The sequence below is a fragment of the Papio anubis genome, chromosome 6 (genome assembly GCF_008728515.1).
Source record: "Papio anubis isolate 15944 chromosome 6, Panubis1.0, whole genome shotgun sequence".
Classification (NCBI taxonomy): Eukaryota; Metazoa; Chordata; class Mammalia; order Primates; family Cercopithecidae; genus Papio; species Papio anubis.
The window spans coordinates 50,973,109-50,992,345 of NC_044981.1; the positions used below are offsets into that span (position 1 = coordinate 50,973,109).

Consider the following 19,237-nt stretch of genomic DNA (forward strand, 5'->3'; position numbering starts at 1 on the left):
ACTACAGACCACAGATGTGTAACCTCCAACCTTCCTGACCCCTGATACCTTTCCAACACCAATACTCGATGAGCCTTCTTCCTATATAACCCGATGGAGTATGCCAATATGCTCTAGTGTAGGAATTAATCTAGCTTTGGTAAAAAGCACCTTCAATGATGACCTTCCCACCGTAGTGGGTTATCCCACCTCCTACCAAAAGTGACACTCGCTTTGCTTATCTTTGATTACAGTTTAAAGGGAGACCTGAAACAGTCAGAATCTTAGCTGTTTTGACAATCTCTGTGGGCAGCTGTCCCTTTTGGGGAGTCACATTCTGCTTGACCTCCTGCTCCGCTTCCTATGACTAATAGATATTTTCCTGTTTCCTTCTGAGGTCACCTGCAAGCGGCTTCTCCTGCCTGCCTTTACATTTCCCAATCCTGTCTGGATCCCACTGTGCGGTCTCTGACCTCCTCTGCACAACCTGAGCTGGTGTCCACTTACTACTGCCATCCCATCTGCTTCTGAGAACTCCTCTGAGCGGGGGCAAGCATCTGTCCTAGAAGCTTCTTCTTTTGTCTGAAAGCTAGTTGTTTAAAGAGCATCACTGTACTCCCAGTTTCTTTCCGAAGCCCTGCAAATCTGGATTTGTAAAATTTTCTTCTGTTGGTTTCTGTGCTAAGAGCCAACTCTGTTTTCATATTATTTTGAGTCTTTTACACTATATATAAATCCAGACTTAGATACGGAAACATCACCACAAACAAAAGCCAGAGGCAAATGATCACCTGGGGAAAATATTTACAATTCAGATCAGAGACAAAGGGCTGATCGTGCTAATAGGTAGTAAGTTGCTATAATTTGACAATAAAAGGATTTTTAAAAATCGAGTAGAAATGAACAAAGGATATAAACAGACAAGCCACAGAAAAAAGAAACATAGAAAAGATGATCCTTATACATTTAAAAAAATGCTCAGCCTTACACAGAAGAGATATGCAAATTAAAACTACACTGAGATACCATTTCATACCTATCAGATTGGCAAAAATCCAAAGCTTGACAATAGATTCTTGCTCAGGCTGTGGGGAAACAGACTCTTTCTTACACACTGCCAGCAGGAATGTAAAACGGTACCACCTCTTTGGAGGGCAATTTGGCAATTTCTATTGAGATTACAAACGCATCAATCCTTTGATGCAGCAATTCTACTTCTGGAAATTTATCCTGCAGCTGGTACCTGCTACAGTCAAAATGACATGTGTACAAGGTTAGACACCACAGCACTGTTTTTAACGGTAAACGAATGGAAACAACCCATGTTGTTTTATCTATAGGGAACTGCTAGACACAGTTATGATACACCAGGGTTACTCAACATGTGGCCATGGGCCAATAGCATCAGTAACACCTGTGAGCTTAGAAACGCACATTCTTGGGCCCTGCCCCAGGCCTACTGGCTCAGAAACTTAAAGTAGAAATCTGTATTTAACCACACCTCCAGGTTATGCTGACCCAGCAACAATTTAAAAAATACTTATGTAAGCAATAGAGCGATTTAAAAATGAGAAAAATGAAATCAAGAACAGGGAAAACTGTAACCAGGGGATTTATGAATCAGAACAGTGGTTACTTTAGGAGGGGTGCTGACTGGGAGGGGCAGGAGGAAGCTGGGGTGCTATATCTTGATCTAGGCTAGAGCTGCATGGGTGTGTACATATGTAAAAATTCATCAACATGGGCACTTGGCTGCATGCACTATACCTCAAAACAAATTTTTAGAAAGTTGATGATGTTCTCTACATACTGATATGAAATGATTATCTAGGATACATTATTTGTTGGGGAAAAAAGCCAGGTACAGAAGAAGCATATAGTATTCCATCTTTTATGTAAGAAAGGGCAGGAAAGAAAAATAAGCATTTGTATCTACATAAAGCAACACTGGATGGCCAGTTAAGAAAGTGTGGGAGGGTACACAGGACACAACAGGGACTGCCTACAGGGAGGAGGGGTGTGAAAGGAAGGGAGGGCAGGGTGGGAACAAGACTCTCCCTCTGTAGTCATGGACTGGATGGGGCACAGGGAAGCTGGGAAGTGGGAAATAGTCTATCTTGGTCTAGGTTCAGTTGGTACAAAAAACCTTGACCTAGGTTAGAGCTGTACAGGAAAGTGTTTCAATACAGATTTATAATTGAACCATGTGAATGTATTTCTATTCAAAAAATAATTTTTAAGTAAGTCTTCAAATTCTTCCTGCTTTGTACAAATAAAGTGGTGTCTTCTTATCTACCTTGTTGCTCTATTTTTTTTTTTTTTTCCATAGGAAGCCAGACCGAGCATGAAAAGACCTGAAGCTCACTTCTGGAACCGCCACTTGTCTGTCATATGATCCAGGGTCTCTCTGTCTCAGTTACCTCTTCTGAACAATGGGATAAAACCATCTACCTTTTCTCACAGAGCTATACATTGTAAGGTGCTATGCAAATAGATGAAAGCATTATGCCTATTTCCAACAGAAAGAATCAGACACTAAAGGAACAGAAGAGTCATTTGTTCTATGCTATGCACGGTACTGAACACCTCTCATGGGAACATTTACTCTTCACGGTAATCCCGGATTATTATCTCCATTTACTGACATGGCGCTGAGGCGCAGAGGTGAGCAGTTGCTGTACCCCCAGGACCTGCAGCTAGGCAGCAGTGGGGCCAGGACTCAGCCGTGGTACTAATGCCAGGGCCAAACCCATTAGCTCCCCACCAGGCCTCTCTGCCTCCTGACGTCCCTTCAAATCACACAGAAGGTGCACTCATTAAACCCTGAAGGCCTGCCCTACCCCCCAGGTGGCAGGGAAAAAAGAGGAGCTTAAGACAGGCATGGGGCAAGCAGCCTCCAAGGGCAGCATTCTGACCTCCACCCCTCCCCATTCTCCAGGCTGCGGGTCTACTCCCTCTGTGGCCTCCCAACCTGGAAGATGTGACCAGCGGTGTTTTAACTACAAGCATCACCATAGTTCTCAGACACATGAGCATAGACACACACACACACACACACACACACACACACACACACACACAAAGGCTGTTATAGGTTGAATTGTGCCTCCCAGCACTTTGGGAGGCCGAGGCAGGTGGATCACAAGGTCAGCAGTTCAAGACCACGCTGGCCAACACAGTGAAAACCCGTCTCTACTAAAAATACAAAAATTAGCTGGGCTTGGTGGCAGGTGCCTGTAATCCCAGCTACTCAGGAGGCTGAGGCAGGAGAATCACTTGAACCTGTGGTTGAGTGGAGGTTGCAGTGAGCTGAGACTGTGCCACTGCACTCCAGCCTGGGTGACAGAGCTAGACTCCGTCTCAAAATATATATATATTTGAAGTCCTAATTCAGATACAGTCTTTACAGAGATAAATTAAAATGAGGTCATTAGGGCAGAAACTGTTTCAATATGACTGGTGGTCTTCTAAAATGGGAGAAATTTAGATACAGAGACAGACACAAACAGAGGGAGGGTGATGACAAGAGACACAGGGAGAAGATGGCCATTTATAAGCCAAGAGAGACTTAGAACAGATCCTTCCCTCACAGCCCTCAGAAGGAATCAACATTGCCATCATCTTGATTTCAGACTTCTGGTCTCCAGAACTGTGAGACAATACATTTCTCTTTAAGTCACTCAGTTTGTGGTACTTTGTTATGGCCATCCTAGGAAATACACACATACACACACACAAACACACATGCGCGCACGTGCGCCAGAGAATTAAAGATCTGACAGATCTTCAAAGTTACCATTTTAACCCCACATTGCATGCTTTGGAATATATTTTCTCCATTTTTATAGTAAGGAAGGAAGATAAAGAAAGGATACTTACATGACATAAAACAATGTAGCAAAGATGAATGGAGGGTTGAAAAGAAGTTAAGATCCTGGACTTCTGCATTGCTTTTTTTTCCCTCCCCACCCCAGGCTGGAATGCAGTGGCACGATCTCAGCTCACTGCAACCTCTGCCTCCCAGGTTCAAGCGATTCTCATGCCTCGGCCTCCCAAGTAGCTGGAATTACAGGTGCGCCCCACCACACCCGGCTAATTTTTTTGTGTTTTTAATAGAGACTGGGTTTTGCCACTGGGCGCAGTGGCTCACGCCTGTAATCCCAGCATTTTGGGAGGCCGAGGCGGGCAGATCATGGGGTCAAGAGATCGAGACCATCCTGGCTAACACAGTGAAACCCCGTCTCTACTAAAAATACAAAAAATTAGCCAGGCATGGTGGTGGGCGCCTGTAGTCCCAGCTACTCGGGAGACTGAGGCAGGAGAATGGCATGAACCCAGGAGGAGGGGCTTGCAGTGAGTCAAGATAGCACCACTGCCCTCCAGCCTGGGCGACAGAGCAAGACTCTGTCCAAAAAAAAAAAAAAAAGGAAAGAAAGAAAGGATACTTCCATGACATAAAACAATGTAGCAAAGATGAATGAAGGGCTGAAGAGAAGCTGATAAGATCCTAGGCTTCTGCATTGTTTTTTTTTTTTTCTTCCCCCCAGGCTGGAGTGCAGTGGCATGATCTCAGCTCACTACAACCTCTGTCTCCCAGGCTCAAGCGATTCTCATGCCTCAGCCTCCCAAGTAGCTGGAATTACAGGTGTGCCCCACCACACCTGGCTAATTGTTTTGCATTTTTACTACAGACTGAGTTTTGCCATGTTGGCCAGGCTGGTCTCAAACTCCTGACCTCATATGATTCTGCCTGCCTCGGCCTCCCAAAGTGCTGGGATGACAAGCATGAGCCACCGCACCCAGCTGGCATTGCTTTCTTGATGCACCATTCCTTTTTATAAGGCTGTAACCCTCCCTGTAGCTTTCCAGAAAGAAATATACAAGGATTCCTAGGTGCCAGGCACATACTACAGACTCCACTGTACTTCAAAGTTCTGTGACTTCTGCATACAACATCGCCTGGGCATGACACATGCATTCCGTAGGCTGCCTCATGTGAAGAATGCTTACGTCTAGGGGAATGTGTGAACATTTTAAAATTCAGGGAGAGCTGTAAAGAAAAAATAATCTCTCAAGAGTCACATACAAAAAAAACTTTTTTAATTAAGGCTTTTTTTTTTAAACTTACATGAAAAAAATAACAATTTCAACAAACCCATTAAATTGACAAAAATTATGTCATTAAATTGACAAAAATTATGTCAGTAAAAACAAGTGATTAGAAAAAAAAAATTATCTGGCTGGGTGTGGTGGCTCACGCCTGTAATCCCAGCACTTTGAGAGGCCGAGGTGGTGGATCACTTGAGGTCAGGGGTTCCAGACCAACCTGGCCAACATGGTGAAACCCTGTCCCTACTAACAATACAAAAATTAGCTGGGCATGGTGGCGGGTGCCTGTAGTCCTTGCTACTCAGGAGGCTGAGGCAGGAGAATAGCTTGAACCCAGGAGGTGGAGGATGCAGTGAGCAAAGATCGCACCACTGCTCTCCAGCCTGGGCAACAGAGCAAGACTCCATCTCAAAAAAAATAAAAAAAAGAAAAAAATTATCCTACCTAGACAGAAGAAACAATTTGATCAGGAGAAACAGGAAAGTGAAGTTCAAGTAAAGATGTGGGGTGGGGTCCAGGTCAGAAAGGGTGCGGGGGGGGGGCTGGGGGTAAGAGCAAGATGATTCACTAGGAGAAGAGACATTTGGGAGTTCAGTGCAGCAGTTCAAAGATGTGGGTCTGCAGGCTCTAGCCACGTTCCTGCTGACCGCAGGCTGCAGGCTGGTTAACAATCAGCCACAGCCACTCTGTGGCTCTGCTTATTTAAGCCTCTACAAGCTCCACACAGAATGGGATAAATTATCTGAGCTACGACAGGGAATCAGATAAAAATCAAGCTGCGTCTGAAGAAGACACTTCTAGGCTGCATGGGTGTTCAGTGTGTGAAAATTCGTTGAGCTGAACACATGATTTGTCCACCTTTCTGCACAATTGTTACACTTAGTAAGTTTTAGTTATTGGGGAAAAGAATCAAGTCCAGGACTGGCCACAAGTCCTGGGTCAGAGGCTCCCCATTCTTTTTCAGATGGCCAACCAATAAGGCCAGGGACACTGGGGGCCGTGGTTTTTCTCTTATTCATACACACAGAACCTCAAGGTCAGACGAGATCTTTGTGGCTATTTGGCTCAACAGGGCCAGGACAGAGCCAAGTCTCTACCTCCCTGGTGGGGACTGCCTATGCCCACTGCCCCATTTGATAAACCCAGCTTTTCTAAAGCTTTCCAGAACCCTGGTGCTGTACAGGTGTGACCACCCCGGCCCCTCCTTGGCTCTCACTGGTGCATCCTTGGGAGCACGAATCAATTCTCTGAGCCTCAGTTTCCTTGGCTGTAAAAGGAGCAGGCTAGGCTAGATGAGTCTCAAGTCTCCTCCAGCTGTATGGGCCACAGATTAGGTAGCTTTCATCTATAATCAAGTATGGCTTCCATCTCCAGAGCCACCGCTGTCCACCTGTCTCTTTCCTTTCTTGACCCCCCATGAGCTCATCTTACAAAGAGGGGCTCAGCCTGATATGTGATGCCAACCTTTCAAGTATATGATACAAGCAGTAGACAACACTAATTCCTGCCAATCACCAAAGGGAACAAGAATCATTTGAGCCCTGGAAAAAGGCCTTAGGCTGAATGAGGCTTTAAAACCATCTGTCTGAGGTTGTTTTGACTGCAGTGAGTCTCATCCTAGAAGAGGCTGCGAGAACAATGGCCAAGCTATGGTGTAGAAGGTTCTTAGGCCTTTCATCTCTGGCTGCAAAATGCAACAGAGCAGATGGTAGTAATAAAGCCAATTGGGATCCACAGGGCCTGGGGATGGATCCTTATTACCTTTGGTCACTGCAAAACAAACCCATCTCTGGAAGAGCTCCCTCAGCCTCAACCTTGGTGTTCTAGGTGTTCTAGGCGTGCAGCAGCAGGCAGGCTGAGCAACGTCAAAGCTACCAGAACTGCTGCCCACATTGCCTTACAAACATGTACATGACTCTTTTTTTTTTTTTTTGAGACAGAGTCCCGCTCTGTCACCCAGGCTAGAGTGCAGTGGCGCGGTCTCAGCTCATTGCAACCTCCACCTCCTGGGTTCAAGAGATTCTCCTGCCTAAGCCTCCAGAGCAGCTGGGACTACAGGTGTGTGCCACCACGCCCGGCTGATTTTTTTGTATTTTTAGTAGAGACGGGGTTTCACCATGTTAGCCAGGATGGTCTTGATCTCCTGACCTCTTGATCCGCCCGCCTCGGCCTCCCAAAATGCTGGGATTACAGGTGTGAGCCATTGCGCCCAGCCACAAACGTGTACATGACTTCTTAGGGAGCTGTAGCCCCAGCTGGAAACCAACTCCACTAGTGATACTCCCCACCTCCCCCAACCTTTCCCAGGACCCGATATTTATAGAGAAACCAAAACCAGAAAAGGACAGAAAGATGCAAATGAGTTTCTGGGTTTAGGGGTTTTCCTATCTTACCTTTGAGGTTACAAGCGCAGGATTATTTGAAAGCCTAACTAGAGATTTTCGCCCACCTCACTTAAAATCACGCTTCTCGGGCTAAAGCTCCGGGCACAGGAACCTCCGGAGCTCTTGTTAAAATGTAGGTTTTGATGCAGCAGGTCTGCGCTGGGGCCTGAAAGTCTGTGTTTCTCACAGGTTCCCTGGTGGTGCTGATGGTGTTGGTCTATGGAAAATCTGAGTAGCAAGCCCTTCAGAGGACTCCCAGGGCTTCCTGTCTACAGGAACCACTGGGGTTGAGGGAGTGGTCATCACTCTGGATTTTGCAGATGGGAGATAGAGACCCAGGTGTTCAGTGTTTTGCCCAAGACAATTCAGCAAATTAGTAGCACAACCCAAGACAACCTTGTGGCTAAATGCTTAGCCCGTTTAGGCTCACCTGTCGTAGATCAGACAGGAAGTCAACAGGCTTGGAGTCTGCCTGTGGGAAGAATCAAACTTTTCTTTTCTGACCTTTATAGTCTATACATTTCTGATCACACATGAGATACTTTGGGGTAGTTTAATTAGAAAGAAGACTCCAAGAGTGTGTAATGGTAAGATCAGAAAACACACATTTTATTCCTTGCCAGAACTGAGCAGGGTGGACGGTTGTGGCCAGTTAAATTTGAATTTCAGATAAACGATGATTAATTTTCTAGTATAATTCTATCTCATACATCATTTGGGACGTATTTATACTTTTAAAAAGATATCTATTGTTTATCTGAAACTTTAACTGGCAGTGCTGAATTTTTATTTGCTAATAGAATGGCAAGCAGAAATGAGGAGAGCAGGAAGTTAGTAAAGGAATATTTCCTGCTTCATCACTGTTGTTCTTGAAGAAAACCTCAAGGATGCCAGGGTGGCAGGGGCTCCACCAGGATGCATAAGATGCATCACTGCCACTACTGTGTGCATCTCTCTGAAAGAAGCTTAATTTTTTTAACCAGCTGATTATAATGCACAAAGTCGGAAATTTATAGCTGGTGTTATGAGCTAAATTGTGTCTCCCCCACCTCCACCAAATCTTGTGGATGTCCTAACTTCTAGCACCTCAGAATGTGACCTCATTCAGAAACAGGGTCTCTGCAGATGTAGTTAGTTAAGATGAGGTCACCGTGGAGTAGGTTGGGCCTCTAATCCAACATGACTGTGTCCTTATGAAAAAGAGAAATTTGGACACACAGACGTGTACACAGAGAGAATTCCGTGTGAAGACTGGCACTGCACTGCCACACGCAAAGGAACTACCAGAAGCCAGGAGGGAAGCCTGGACTAGATCCTTCCCAGAGCCTTCTGAGGAGCGGGGCCCCTCTGCTGGCCCCATGGTCTCGGGATTCTAGCCTCCAGAAGGCTGGGATGGTAAATTTCTATTGTTTTAGCCACTAGGTTTGTGGTACTTTTGTTACACCGGCCCTAGGAAACTAGTACTGGGAGCTGGGAAGAAGAGAAAGGAGTATAGAAGAAGAGGGAGTTATGGCAAAACAAAACCTTCAAGAAAAGGCCCCAACCACATTACTTATTAACTTTGTTCCTTAGAACTTGAAAATGTCAGCTGAGGAAGACACAGGGATTTGGAAATGATGGACCCCCTTGTATGAAAACAGTTACTGGCTCTACTAAAATTCAGTTTTAAATGTTGAGTTGAGCAAGTTACACACTACTTAAGGAAGAAACCTTAGAAGTCAGAATTTACACTGGTTATACCAAAAAAAGGTACATTTCCAAGAGTAGAGTGTGATCTAAAGAGATTTTGGGGAGGGTTTTTAAAATCACAACCTTAACAGACTTGTTATTGTACAGTGTTTTTTCCCATGAGAAGTCTGCTTTCCTCCAGTTCTTACAAACCAAACAATTACCATATTGGGTTAGTGATTAAGAAGCTCAAAACAAAATTAAGCAGGCTATTCTGATTTCATTCTCTCTCTTGATTATTTGCTTGTCATATTTCCAATAGCCCCAAATGGCAAGATTTAAATAAAAGATAGGCTACTTAAAACACTTAATCTTCTCTTTCTAAAGTAACTGAAACCCCCTCCATTTACCATGTACTTTACTGTACCTTTTCCTCTACCCAGGTCTGTTCTGGGCCTGGAGGAGGATTCCAGGAGCAGAATTCAATAGTCCCACCCTGGCCGGGCGCGGTGGCTCAAGCCTGTGATCCCAGCACTTTGGGAGGCCGAGACGGGCGGATCACGGGGTCAGGAGATCGAGACCAGCCTGGCTAACACGGTGAAACCCCGTCTCTACTAAAAATACAAAAAATTAGCCGGGCGTGGTGGCGGCGCCTGTAGTCCCAGCTACCCGGGAGGCTGAGGCAGGAGAATGGCCGGAACCCGGGAGGCGGAGCTTGCAGTGAGCCGAGATCGCGCCACTGCACTCCAGCCTCGGCGACAGAGCGAGACTCCGTCTCAAAAAAAAAAAAAAAAAAAAATAGTCCCACCCTGGGAAAATGCCAAAGCCCACTGGCTCAAGTCACGCTGGCCTATGTACAGTTACTAGAGCCACTGCGCCCGAGGTGTTACTAGAACCCTCCGAGGTGTCTGTGCCTCACTTGACGGCTTTTGCTTATGCTGGTCCCTGTGCACGGAGTGCTTTCTTCTGCCCAGACCTTTCCCTCTACTCACAACACAACGCAACCTCACACTCAGAAACATCTTCTATCACCACCCCTTTGTTTTTCCTTACCACATAACCTTGTACATTTCCTTCATCACCCTATCACAACTACAATTTAATTCATTGTTTACTTGTTTATTACCTCTCTCTCTCTAATAAATGATAAGTTTCATGACATCAGAGATCAGATGGGTTCTGTACATTATTTTCCACCCAGACCCTGGCCCACAATGGGCACACAAATATTTGTCTAGCTTGATTAATTAATTAAGCAAATGAAGGCATGACACGGTGGCACTCCACTACCCCCACTCCCCCTTACTCAAACACTGTAGGAAGCTTTTTCTGCCCAGAGGGTCTGAGTTCAGCTCTAAAGTGTGCTTATCTACGCTTCTCATGCTGTTGTGAGAACAATGCTTCAGGATATCACTTGTCTTGCCAGTGTCTCTGGGAAGGTTTCAAACTCAAAAATCAACCCTCTGATCATGATCTGGCTTTACAAATAGCCCTTCTTATAATAAAAGGATGCCCAATCACATGCACATCAACTTTTGAGGTCTCCAGGACAATTCTTTCTCATGGTAAATTAGTAACACAGCTCTGGGTATGTAGGGTATGATCCAGCATGCCCTGTAAGTTGACTTCAGGGAGAAATGTAATGAAAACACCAGCACAGTATTTGATAACTGGCTGTCTCTGTAGACATTTATAAACTGGCATTCTGATTTTTTTTTAATCCTGTGCATTTTTATATTTACAAAACAACTTTAAAATGGAGGGTTTATGGGTCACGAGTATTAAATGACAGAGGATATTTTGGCAATACATACATAAAACCTTTACATACTACTTAACCTAGAAGTTCCAGTAATAGGAAGTTATCCTAAGAAAGCAATCATAAATAAACGTAAAAATTTAGCCACAGGAATGTTCACTGTAGTACTATTTACAATAAAAACAGGAAACTTAAATATCCATACGGGGCTGACTGGGTAATTTGTGGTAATCCCTATTAAGAAACATCCTGCAGCTTTTCAGAATATCTGGTTGAAAGGAATGATAATCAACGACACACAAAAAGGTTCATCATATTATAATAGCAAAAAATTGTGTTATAAATCAATATTCCAAAACATTCTAACTTTAGTTTTTTTCTGGGTGATGGGGTCCTGTGTGACTTTTATCTTCTTAATGGTTTGCTGTGTTATAATTTTTCTCTAAGACTTATGTATCACTCACATAAATGTATTTTGAAAAAGTGCTGAAGAATAATTTTTAACTAGTTACAAAAGGTCAAATACTATCTATATTTCACTTATATGAAGTACCTAAGGTAGTCAAATTCACAGAGACAAAAAATGGAATGGGGGCTATTGGGGGCTAGAGGGGGTAGGGAAAGGGGAGGTAGGGTTTGGTGGGCAGAGTTTCAATCTGCAAGATGAAAAGAGTTCTGGAGATGGATGGTGGTGATGGTAGCACAACGATGTGAAAGTACTTAGTGCCACTAAGTTACACGCTTAAAAATGGTTACGATGGTACATTTTATGTTATATATATTTTACAATGTTTTTAAACTAAAAAATAAATCAGTAAATCTTGAGTACAGTCGAGTCTCTGTTATTAGGATTTTCAAGAGGCAAGAGTAAATAAGCCCGGATCTGACTTAGAACACACAGCCCTGAGCTATATCATCCACGTGCCCCCAGCACTAGAGTGTGCCCTGGGATGAGCAGGCATCTGTCTGCTTGCTGACCACTGGTGCTGGCCACATGTTTCCTGGCCCACTGAGGCCAGAGATGCTCTCCAGTCTCTTTCGTGGCATAGTTTTCTTCCTCTCTTGCCAATGCCCCTCGGTTTGACTCTCAGATGAAGAAACTGACTTGGTTGCCCCAGAAAAGCATGGCTTCCTCCCAATCCTGGCCACAGTGACTAGGGCCAGGAAAGATTCATGGCTATATCCCCCATGAGCCGCAGGTTCAGGATTTGCCCCCAAAGTCTCTTAGCTAGTAGCTGGCAGAGCCAGACAAGGAAAAGAATCTCACCTTAAAGTCACCTCTCTACTATAAAGAGGAAAAGGCCGTGTGCAGTGGCACATGCCTGTAATCCTAGCACTTTGGGAGACCAAGGCGGGTAGATTACCTGAGGTCAGGAGTACAAGACCAGCCAGCCTAACACGGTGAAACTCCTTCCCTACTAAATACAAAAAATTAGCCAGGCGTGGTGGCGCATACCTGTAATCGCAGCTACTTGGGAGGCTGAGGCAGGAGTATCACCTGAACCCGGGAGGTGGAGGTTACAGTGAGCCAACAATGCGCCATTGTACTCCAGCCTGGGCAACAAGAGCAAAACTCCCTCCAAAAAAAAGGCCGGGTGTGGTGGTTCATGCCTGTAATCCCAGCACTTTGGGAGGCCAAGGTGGGCGAATCACCTGAGGTCAGGAGTTCGAGACCAGCCTGACCAACATGGAGAAACCCTGTCTCTACTAAAAACACAAAATGAGCCAGGCATGGTGGCGCATGCCTGTAATCCCCACTACTTGGGAGGCTGAGGTGGGAGAATCACTTCAACCCGGGAGGCGGAGGCTGCAGTGAGCTGAGATCGCGCCATTGCACTCCAGCCTGGGCAACAAGAGTGAAACTCCGTCCAAAACAAACAAACAAACAAAAACAACAACAACAAAAGAATAAAGAAGAAAGAACTACGTTCAGCAAACAAAAGTCCTTCCTTTGTTCATCAAGAGGCCACCCAGGACTTTGCTACTGAGAAAGGAGTGATGCTCAGGTGCTGGTGGCGGGATCTGAGAAGCCCAGAGTTGCAGACCTGTGCCCAAGGGCTGGACTCGGCCTTCAGATGATGTGTTGGTTTGGTTTACACAATGTTGACCCACATGGTGTTTGCAGAATTTCTAAATTAGCTGGCAACATTTAAAAATCAGAGTTTTTCTACCTAAAAAGAGATTTCTTTGGATTCTTTTGTGGAGGGTGGCAAAGGAAGTTCTTAGGCACACAAGGTTTACACTCCTATGTGACGACTGGCTGGAAGTGAGCAGCAGCTACTCCTTTAGATAGACCCTCTCCCCTGTCCAGTTCAGCGATTTACCTGCCTGGCCCTGCTGCTCCTTGAGCTGCAGCCCCTCAACTGTACTGGGAACTGCCAGTGAGGCCGCTGTGGTACCTGGCATGATGCTGGCTGGGTTCCCTGTAAGTGCTTGGAAATGCTCAGCCACTATGGGGGAAGCTTGTGATGCAGCAGCTGTAGTCAGTGGCCCTTAACAACAGCCGTGCAACAAGACCTGGGGCTGGGCCTGAGGTTTAGTCCTTACCCCAACCCAGTCAAGAGTGTAGCACTCTGTCCCCCAACCATGCTTCCATGCACTGTCAAAACGCAACATCCTGCCCATTGTCCTCACTGAAAATGTTAAAAGAAAGCCATGCTCTGGAGAACAGATCAATGGTCACGACGCCTCATGTCCTGTCTCCAACAGAACTCAATGTTAGATGCTTTGGAGAAAGGAGTAGGAGCTGCATGAAGCACCACGTGGTGCAGCAGGTCCTCTTCTGATGAAGAAGAGAGAGCAGAAGAGAGGGAAGTTCTTAGCTGTTAATGCTGCACCACTGCAATCTCAGTGGTGGAGGCTGCCAGAGGCTGGTTTCAATATCTAAAAAGATTATACACAGCTAGGTGTGGTGGCTCACGCCTATAATCCCTGCACTTTGGGAGGCCAAGGCGGGTGGATCACGAGGTCAGGAGTTCCAGACCAGCCTGGCCAACATGGTGAAACTCCGTCTCTACTAAGAATACAAAAATTAGCAGGATGTGGTGGCACACACCTGTAATCCCAGCTACTTGTGAGGCTGAGGCAGGAGAACTGCTTGAACCTGGGATGCAGAGGTTGCAGTGAGCCAAGATTGCGCCACTGCACTCCAGTCTGGGTGACAGAGCAGAGACTCCATCATGGGGGGAAAAAAAAAAGATTGTACACGGATGGTGAAAAGGAAGCTTTCCAGGTTCTTCAGGATTAACAGGGCCAGGAGAAGATGGAGACCAGTGATTCTTACCTGCTGTAGGCACGCTAATGTTATACTGAGGTAAAATAAATAGAAAGGCAGTCTTGGCTGTGACCTGTAAAACAAACAAAAAGAGTTCCAGTTTAGCTTCTGGCCACATCAAAAGAAACAAGTGGAAGCTGCTAACCGCCCCTTTTACATCTTAGACCCTCAAACCTCTTGACTGAAGGGTTCTGCCTAATGCAGAGTTGGCACTAGTTTTTGTTCTATTTTTCTTTAATGACATGCCTCTCAATACCTGTACGCTGGGACCCAGATGGTATCTAGACTGATACTCACTGCAGATGAGATGAAACAAGCTGTGTGTGACAGGATGGGAGCTCACAAGTGAATAGTACAAATCTGTTGGCCATTTATTCATTCATTCAGATATTTATCGGTTTACTTCTGTGCATCAGCATTGTGGAAGACAGAAACTAATAAATAAAGTCACAACCTTCAAGAAGGTTAGGGCCTAGCTGAGGTTTCCCCAGCACTTTGGCTGCCTGTGCATTGAAGAGCAACCCTGAAAGTTGACACCTGAGCTTCGGAAACAGAGAATTCCAGCTGCTAATTTCACATCTACCTTACTGGGAGTCATGGGACCAGATGTAACATCCCACATTGCTGGCTTATTTCAAAAACTGCCTTTAAAATCTTAGTTGTGCTGTGAAACAAAAAACTGTGGTTTCCACCTAGTTATGAATGGCCAAATCAGTACTGTGACAGTTTAGCCAGCAGGGGAGAGATGACAAAACCTGGGGGTTTGAAGCTTGGACTCAAGAATCGACTACCTGGGTTTAAATGCCAGCTCTACCATTTTCTTGCTATGTAACTACCAGCAAGTAATCTTATACGCTGAGCCTCAGTCTACTTGTCCATAAAATCCGGGGTGTTTGTGATACCTCAGCTGGTCTGGGTACTACAGACTGGTGTGGCGCTGGCCCAGCTGTTAGCGTTGTTCAAAGATCCCCAGAGGTTTCGGATGTGCAGGTGGGCCTGAGAACCACCATCCACACTGTTCTGAAACCTGCAGTGAGGCCAGGTGAGGAGGAGGCCCAGGACCACGCCTTTCCCAACGGCCCTCTGGAGACACCTCATCAATAAAGGGTGCTGGTTCTTCTCTAACAGAGGTTTGACATGTGAGGGACAGGGTGGGGGGACAAACACACTGGACGGTGGCAAAGGCAGCATGGAAACGAGTGAATGATGCATCACAGATGCCCTGTGTTGCCCAGACATGCCAGCGAGAGGTCACTATCCTCAGCTACTTCTAGAGACAACCCTCTCCTTTAAAGAACAAATCTCCCCCATCCCCTGGTCAACAAGACCCATCCCATTCAGTGGGTGTCATTTACTCTGCACACAGAGACGCAGGACGAGCCTTCTCGTGTTTTTGTGCTGCTGCCTTAGACATGTCCTATCAAGCTTGCAGGGAAAAACCCAAATGAGATTAGCTAAGAGAAGGATTGATAGCAAACACCAAGCCCTATCCGAATATACAGGTCTTCCTAATCCCCACCCTAAAACCTTAATACCTTTGGTCAAGACCTTTTTCAGTGTTCTCAACCTACCTTCCCGTCCGACTGCCTGTATTTGCTTTAGAACAGATGAGCTGGGTGTCAGCCAATACATTCTAGTCACTACTTCCTTTGGGGAGTTTTAGCCCCTCTCAGTTTGTGTCTTACCTTTCCTATACCCACCACCACACACACAGTTGTCCTGATTAGAATCTCATGCATCCCTTCATGACCCACCTCAATTGTAATGTGAAGCCATTCCCAGCTGTTCAAGGGCATGATCTCTGCTTGCCGGATGCACTCTGTGTCATGCTCTGCTGTTTTTATCGTTTCCTTACGCTTGTTCATAGTTCTCATCAGCCTCTCACCTCCTCCGTAGTTCTCATCAGACTCCTCACAGTCCCACAGGCAGCGACTGTGCTGTCCTGTCCCATTTATCCTCGCAGCCCCTCTCACATAAGGAGCCCAGAAGCACACAGTAAGTGCTCAGTAATGGCTCATTGCTTAAGATGAAAAGTCAAAAGCCAAGTCAGCTTCATTCAGCTGTACTTATTCCCCCTCTGTCACGGGAGCTGTTCCCAGTGCCATCATCCAGGCTGTCCTCTGTCACCAATGGCCTTCTCCGTGAGACCTGTCCAGGCACTAAGCCACCTGAATCCAGCTCCACCAGAGCCCCTCCTGACCACGCTAGCCATGGTGGTTCTCCTTCTCTGAACTCCGCTCATATAGGTCATTCCTGGCCCAACCACCTAACACTCCGTATTGTCTGACAAGACTCCTCTGAAAATAAACGTCATCTTCTCAGCCTGAAATCCCTGTGAAGGAAGATCAGAGGAGCTGGAAGAAATGAGAGAAAGGAGGAGCCAGGGGAATGGCAGGCAGGCAGGCATTAACCACACACCGCCCTGCCTAGGCACATCTCTCTCACTTGATTTCATTCAGGAAAGGCACATGTCTTCTGGAGCACAGGGTGGAGTGGACCTCTGTGGGGCTTGGGCTGTCTGCCATCCATTCTCCTCTCTTAACAGCACCAGGGTTTCCTGAGGGAAGCCTCCCTCCAGCTGCGTGTGGGCATAGGATGTGTGTGGCGTCACTACGGGGGATGGGAGGATGGAGGGGACAGACCCTCTCCTCAGGGCAGGAGCCCGGCCAACCGGACACCCTCCCCTGGGCTCTGGATCTTGAGCGGGTATGAGGAGGTGCTGCTGGCCCCCAGAGAGCCTCCTTCAGCGGGCCAGGGTCCACTTCTAAGACACATTATCACTCAATGTGAAGAGCACTGGTGTTCAACTCCAGCTGCGCATTAGAATCCCTGGGGGAGCTTCTAAAATCTCTCTGCCTGAGCCACACCCCAGCCAACTGAACCAAACTCTTTGGGGCATGGGCATTTTGTCAAACTCCCCAGAGCATTCTGATGCGCTGCCAAGTCTGAGAACTTTTGCATTTTTTTTTAAAGGAAGATAGACATCTGGTATGTGGGCTCTACATATATTCTTGCCCTCGCCCAACATATACAGTTAACTGTCACCATTCACACGAGTTATGTTCTTTCAAGTCACTGCAAACACTGAATTAGTGAACACTGAAACAATGCTCCTGGGAGAAATACAGGGTTAGGTTCCTGCGAGCCTCTGGTCCCATTTTTGTCAACAGATCAATTCATAACCTTGTTTTATGTGTGTTTCTGTTTAAAGATACCTAATTTAACGTACGTTGTTGATTCATTAACATTGAATTCATGGCCAACAGCGCTATAACTCATGCCAGAATAAAGCTTATCTAACCACATATGCTATCTCCATGAGGCACATCACAGTCATCCTACGCTCAGGACACTAGACGGCACTTCTGCATGACAGTTGGGGGCCATTTTTAAATAGTGAAATCACCAAGAAGCAGCATAAAAATGCAAAAAAATGTGGCACTAAAGAGACTACGAAAAAGACATCTGTCTACAGGATGAGAGCTGGAACGGGGGGCAGAGTGTCGCCTTGTTTGGCCTCAACTGGGAATGTGAGTGTTGGGCAACTCAAAAGCTCTGCACATGTCTGTGAATGACCAAGGAAGCTGATTTGGGGGTTACAAATAAATCTCAGCAAGTAAGCGAATTTGCAAAAACAAACTCCACAAATAAGGATCAAATGTATCAGGGCAAACCTGAACGTCGGCACCATGAGGGCCAAGATTTTTCTTTTTTAACAGCCATATCCAGGTATAATTTACACAACAATAAAAAAACTTCACCTGTTTTAAGTATACAGCTCTAAAGCATTTATCTTTATTTTTAAACTATCTCTTCCTTGGGGAAACATAAGCTGTAGGAGTGTGGGGATCTGACCTGCCTTGATGATCTGACTTGCCTTGTTTGAGGCACACATCCATGGATGGCTCCAAACCGCCCCAGAACACAGCGGCACTCAGCAAATGCTTAAATGAACACAGCGACTAAGCAGGAGAGAGCTGGTGCTGTGCTCAGCCATCTGACCCTCATCCTGTCATCTGTCCACGATTATTCTTCTACGTATATCCTCTCTCTCTCGGTCTGTCCCAGAGCTGGGTGAATAGTAGGTTTCCTATAAATTCCTATTTGACAAACTCGTAAGGTAAGCAGCTGTAATATTTAGTGACTGCAGATGAATGCTTACCATGTTTTCTGAACATGATTCTGAGAGAACAGGATCTAGGACCATAATCATGACAAAAATACTAGATCCCAGTATTTTTCCATCCCTAGCACCCCTGGTAGTGGCAGCAGAAACCATTCTAAAAAGTGCAACTTTCTCTGTAAACAGCCATGCTTGCTCCCACATTACCATATCTCAGCAAGATGGTGTCAGTTGCTCTGGTTTATAGATGAAAAAGCCAAATTTGAGGCACAGAGAGATAAAGTAGCCTCCCCAGACCTCACAACTATACAAGCAGAAAAGGCAACATTCAACTTGACTTTTTAAAAAACTTGTCCCCAAAACAAATTTAGGAGGCACCCAATACTGCACATAGAATAGAATGGTAATGTAAAATGCAAGCAGGAAAGAACACAAAAAATATGCATTTTAGGCAAAGAAAAGAAGCAAGGAATGAGGCTGATCCACAAAAATGCATTCCAGGAAGTCCTACTCATTGGCTAAAGGTGGCCAGAAATTTGGCTCCAAGCTTTTCCGCAGCCACCTGAAGGAGGAAGGAGTGATCGGCTCCTACATTGACCATATCCATCCATTAAAAAAGCAGAAAGCACTAGTCAAGGGCAGACTTACTTCTTCAGCCTTCTTCTGTGCCTTAAAAGGGCCTTTAGCACCCCAAATCTTCACTCCATGACCCTCTCCCGACCTCAGACCAGGGATCAAACCACTAACAAGTCCCTCCCCACAAGCACCGGCTGAGTTCCTGTAGTACACAGGGCTGAGAATCAGGAGCCCATTAAAAATGTCATTCCAATTATTTCTCATCCCTCTAAGGCTGTTTATGGGAAACATTATTGAGTTTAATAGCATTTTAAATGCCAAGCTCAGTGGGTAAAAGGTTAAAAGTGACAACGTGCTAATACACT

At 45.7% G+C, this 19,237-nt stretch overlaps 1 protein-coding gene across 1 annotated transcript in view; it reads right to left on the reverse strand.

Annotated features, from left to right (window-relative positions):
* TRAM2 (translocation associated membrane protein 2) overlaps window positions 1-19,237 on the reverse strand; it is an 80,540-nt gene that overhangs the window by 25,117 nt on the left and 36,186 nt on the right. The window contains exon 2 of the mRNA XM_003897735.5: window positions 14,183-14,246. Coding sequence (XP_003897784.1) covers window positions 14,183-14,246 — 64 coding nt within the window. The remainder of the gene's footprint in view (window positions 1-14,182; window positions 14,247-19,237) is intronic.